The sequence below is a fragment of the Hyperoodon ampullatus genome (assembly GCF_949752795.1).
Source record: "Hyperoodon ampullatus genome assembly, chromosome: 4".
NCBI classification, from domain to species: Eukaryota; Metazoa; Chordata; class Mammalia; order Artiodactyla; family Ziphiidae; genus Hyperoodon; species Hyperoodon ampullatus.
In genome coordinates this window covers 39,283,098-39,286,175 of record NC_136917.1, presented here as the reverse complement: position 1 = coordinate 39,286,175, position 3,078 = coordinate 39,283,098, and the positions used below count along the sequence as shown (strand labels likewise).

Here is a 3,078-nt window from a genome sequence, read left to right as displayed (position 1 = left end):
GCCAAAGACTTAGCTCTGGAATGTCTCAGTTCTAGAAATTTTCTTCTTTTTAATTCATTAACTCTGCTATCTCAATTTTCTGCTTTACCTAGGTTTGTTATGTTTGTTTGTTATGTAGACTACATAAACCACCTAGCTGACCTCCCTGTGCTATGCGGCTGCTTCCCACTAGCTATCTATTTTACATTTGGTAGTGTATATATGTCCATGCCACTCTCTCACTTTGAAGACTTTTTATTCAGAGAGAGCTTCTACTTTTAAAGATTATATATATTCATGTATATATTACCTATGTATTTTATTTATTTTCTTCTGATAGCTTATATGGTTCCTTGCTCCACACTTAACATTTGAAATTTATTAGGGAATGTGGAGATAAGATTTAATGTTATTTTTTCTAAATTAATCAATTGGGAAACACTTATTTGTATTTTTAAAAGACCCTCTAAGATATCTAGGAATAAAAAATGCAAGTTAAGTTGATAAAAATGCATACAGATATATCCTAAATTATGATAAACATCATATTAAATTATAAAACTCTAGGATTACTCCCTTGAAAGGAAGGAAGAATAATAAGAATTCCAACTCTTCCAACATAAATTTGAACAGTATTGTGGAATTTCATACCAATGCAATAAGACCTAAAGGTAAACAGATTTTGTAAATTAATATTATTGGTGCCTTGTGACCACCTTGAGGGGTGGGATAGGGAGGGTGGGAGGGAGGGAGATGCAAGAGGGAAGAGATATGCGGATATATGTATATGTATAGCTGATTCACTTTATTATAAAACAGATACTAACACACAATTGTAAAACAATTATATTCCAATAAAGACGTTAATAAATAAATAAATAAAAATAGCAATCATCTCTCAGGATGTAGAACACATTCCTTCATATTCAACTAAAGATTCCATATCTTTTTAATGAGCATGATTGAATCCTTTATATATAGGATAAAATTGTAACCTCAGTACTTCTTCCTCCACTATGTATTAAAAGGTATATTTTCCTATTCTTTATTTCCAAGATTTTGCCCATTTCATCTTAAATTACAGACTCATTTTGGTGTGATTAATTTATTGTTATTATATACATTTTCTTTGGGATAGTATTAGATATTTATTCAATTCATTTAATACAGTTATTTGAATGTAAAAAAAATATGTTAGGGGACAGATTGTAAGACTCTTACCACACACACAAAACAAACACACAAAAGAATACAAGGAAATTTTTGGAGGTGATAGATATGTTTATTAACTTGATTGTGGTGATGGTATTTGGTGAATGTCTATGTCCAAACTTACAGAGATATATATACATCACATATGTGCAATTTTTTGTAAATCGTTTTATACTTCAGTAAAGCTAAAAATAAAAGATGAACTTAGATGAAGACAAACTCAATATTTAGAAGATCTAGGACACTATATTTAGAAATTCAATTTTGGTCGAATTTATATAGGGACAGTGATAATACAAATGTAATGTACATGATGAATAATGATAATGTGGGTTATTATTTTTTAACAGAAGGAGCACCCAAGGTCCAGAGGATCTAAGATATAGAAATGACAGAAAGGCAGCACAATGAAAGAACCTCTCAATGATTGGAAGATCTGCCTAGAGTTAAGGAATTTCCCATTCTCATAAACACTAAGCAGAAAATACAAGAGCAGTCCCCAGGGAGCTGGGAAAGGATGATTGCTTAGTGATGCAGGCAAGCACTAGAGCAGTGCTCCTCAAATTTGTGTGTGTGAGAATTCTCAGAAGGGCTTCTTAAAGCACAGTCTGCTGGCTTCACACCCAGAGTATTAGATTCAGTAGGTCAGATGAGCCTAAAAATGTGCATTTCTAACATTTCCAGGGGTTGCTGATGGTGCTGGCCAGGAACCACAATTTGAGAACTGCTGGACTTGGAGACAATTTTTCTAAGTAGCAACAGTAACCACAATCTGTCATCCAAGAAAGCCAACCCTTAGCCAAAATGAATGACTTCATGAATTCCCTGTGTTTGGATTAAGGATATTTTTTTGTCACTCTGGGGAATATTTATTTAGAGTAAATTTTGTATTGCTTTTTTCCTCCTTGTCGGCAAACCCAACAGATTCATGGAAAGAGGAAACCAAACAGGAGTCAGAAACCTTCTCCTCCTGGGATTCACAGAGGACCCAGACCTGATACCTCTCCTCTTTGGGCTGTTTCTACCCACGTACTTGATCACATTCACTGGGAACCTGCACATCATCCTGGCCATTGTCTCAGACTCCCACCTCCCCACCCCCATGTACTTCTTCCTCTCCAACCCGTCCTTTGCTGACATCTGTTTCATCTCCACCACAATCCAAAGATGCTGCTAAACCTTCAGACACAGAGCAAAGTTATCACCTATGCAGGCTGTCTCAGCCAGGTATTTTTTTTCATTGTGTTTGGATGCCTAGACAATTTACTCCTGACTTGATAGCCTATGACTATGCTTCGTGGCCATCTGTCATCCCCTGCACTCTACGGTCATCATGAACCCCCAGCTCTGTGGGCTGCTGGCTCTGGGGTCCTGGTGCATCAGTGTCATGGGATCCCTGCTCAAGACCTTGACCCTTTTGAGGCTTTCTGCAGAAACATGAATGTTGCACACTTTTTTTGTGATTTTCCTGAAATCCTGAAGCTCGCCTGTATGAACACACTTATCCATAACATAACGGTGTATTTTGTGACAATTGTCCCAGGTGTTTTTCCTCTCTCTGGGATCCTCTTTTCTTATTCTCAGATTTTCTCTTTCGTCCTGAGAATTTCATCAGTCGGGGGCAATTACAAAGACTTTTTCACCTGTAGGTCTCACCTCTCGGTGGTTTCCTTGTTCTAGGGCACAGGCCTTGGGGTCTACCTTAGTTCTATAGCCACTTCATGCTCTAGGATAAGTCTGGTGGCTTCGGTGATGTACACCATGGTCACCCCCATGCTGAACCCCTTCATCTACAGTCTGAGGAACAGGGACATGAAGGGAGCTCTGGTGAGACTCCTCAGCAGGGCACCATCTCTCAATGATGGGGCCTTTATAGGACTCCCATAA

At 37.7% G+C, this 3,078-nt stretch overlaps 1 protein-coding gene across 1 annotated transcript; it reads left to right on the top strand.

Moving 5' to 3' along the window:
• Positions 1–2,119: 2,119 nt before the first annotated feature.
• On the top strand, positions 2,120–3,078 carry OR7C2 (olfactory receptor family 7 subfamily C member 2; the record flags this gene model as incomplete). The annotated part of the gene is given in 6 exon segments (XM_079701524.1): positions 2,120–2,348; positions 2,351–2,464; positions 2,467–2,483; positions 2,486–2,591; positions 2,594–2,868; positions 2,872–3,078. Coding segments are annotated over 6 exon segments (948 nt in total).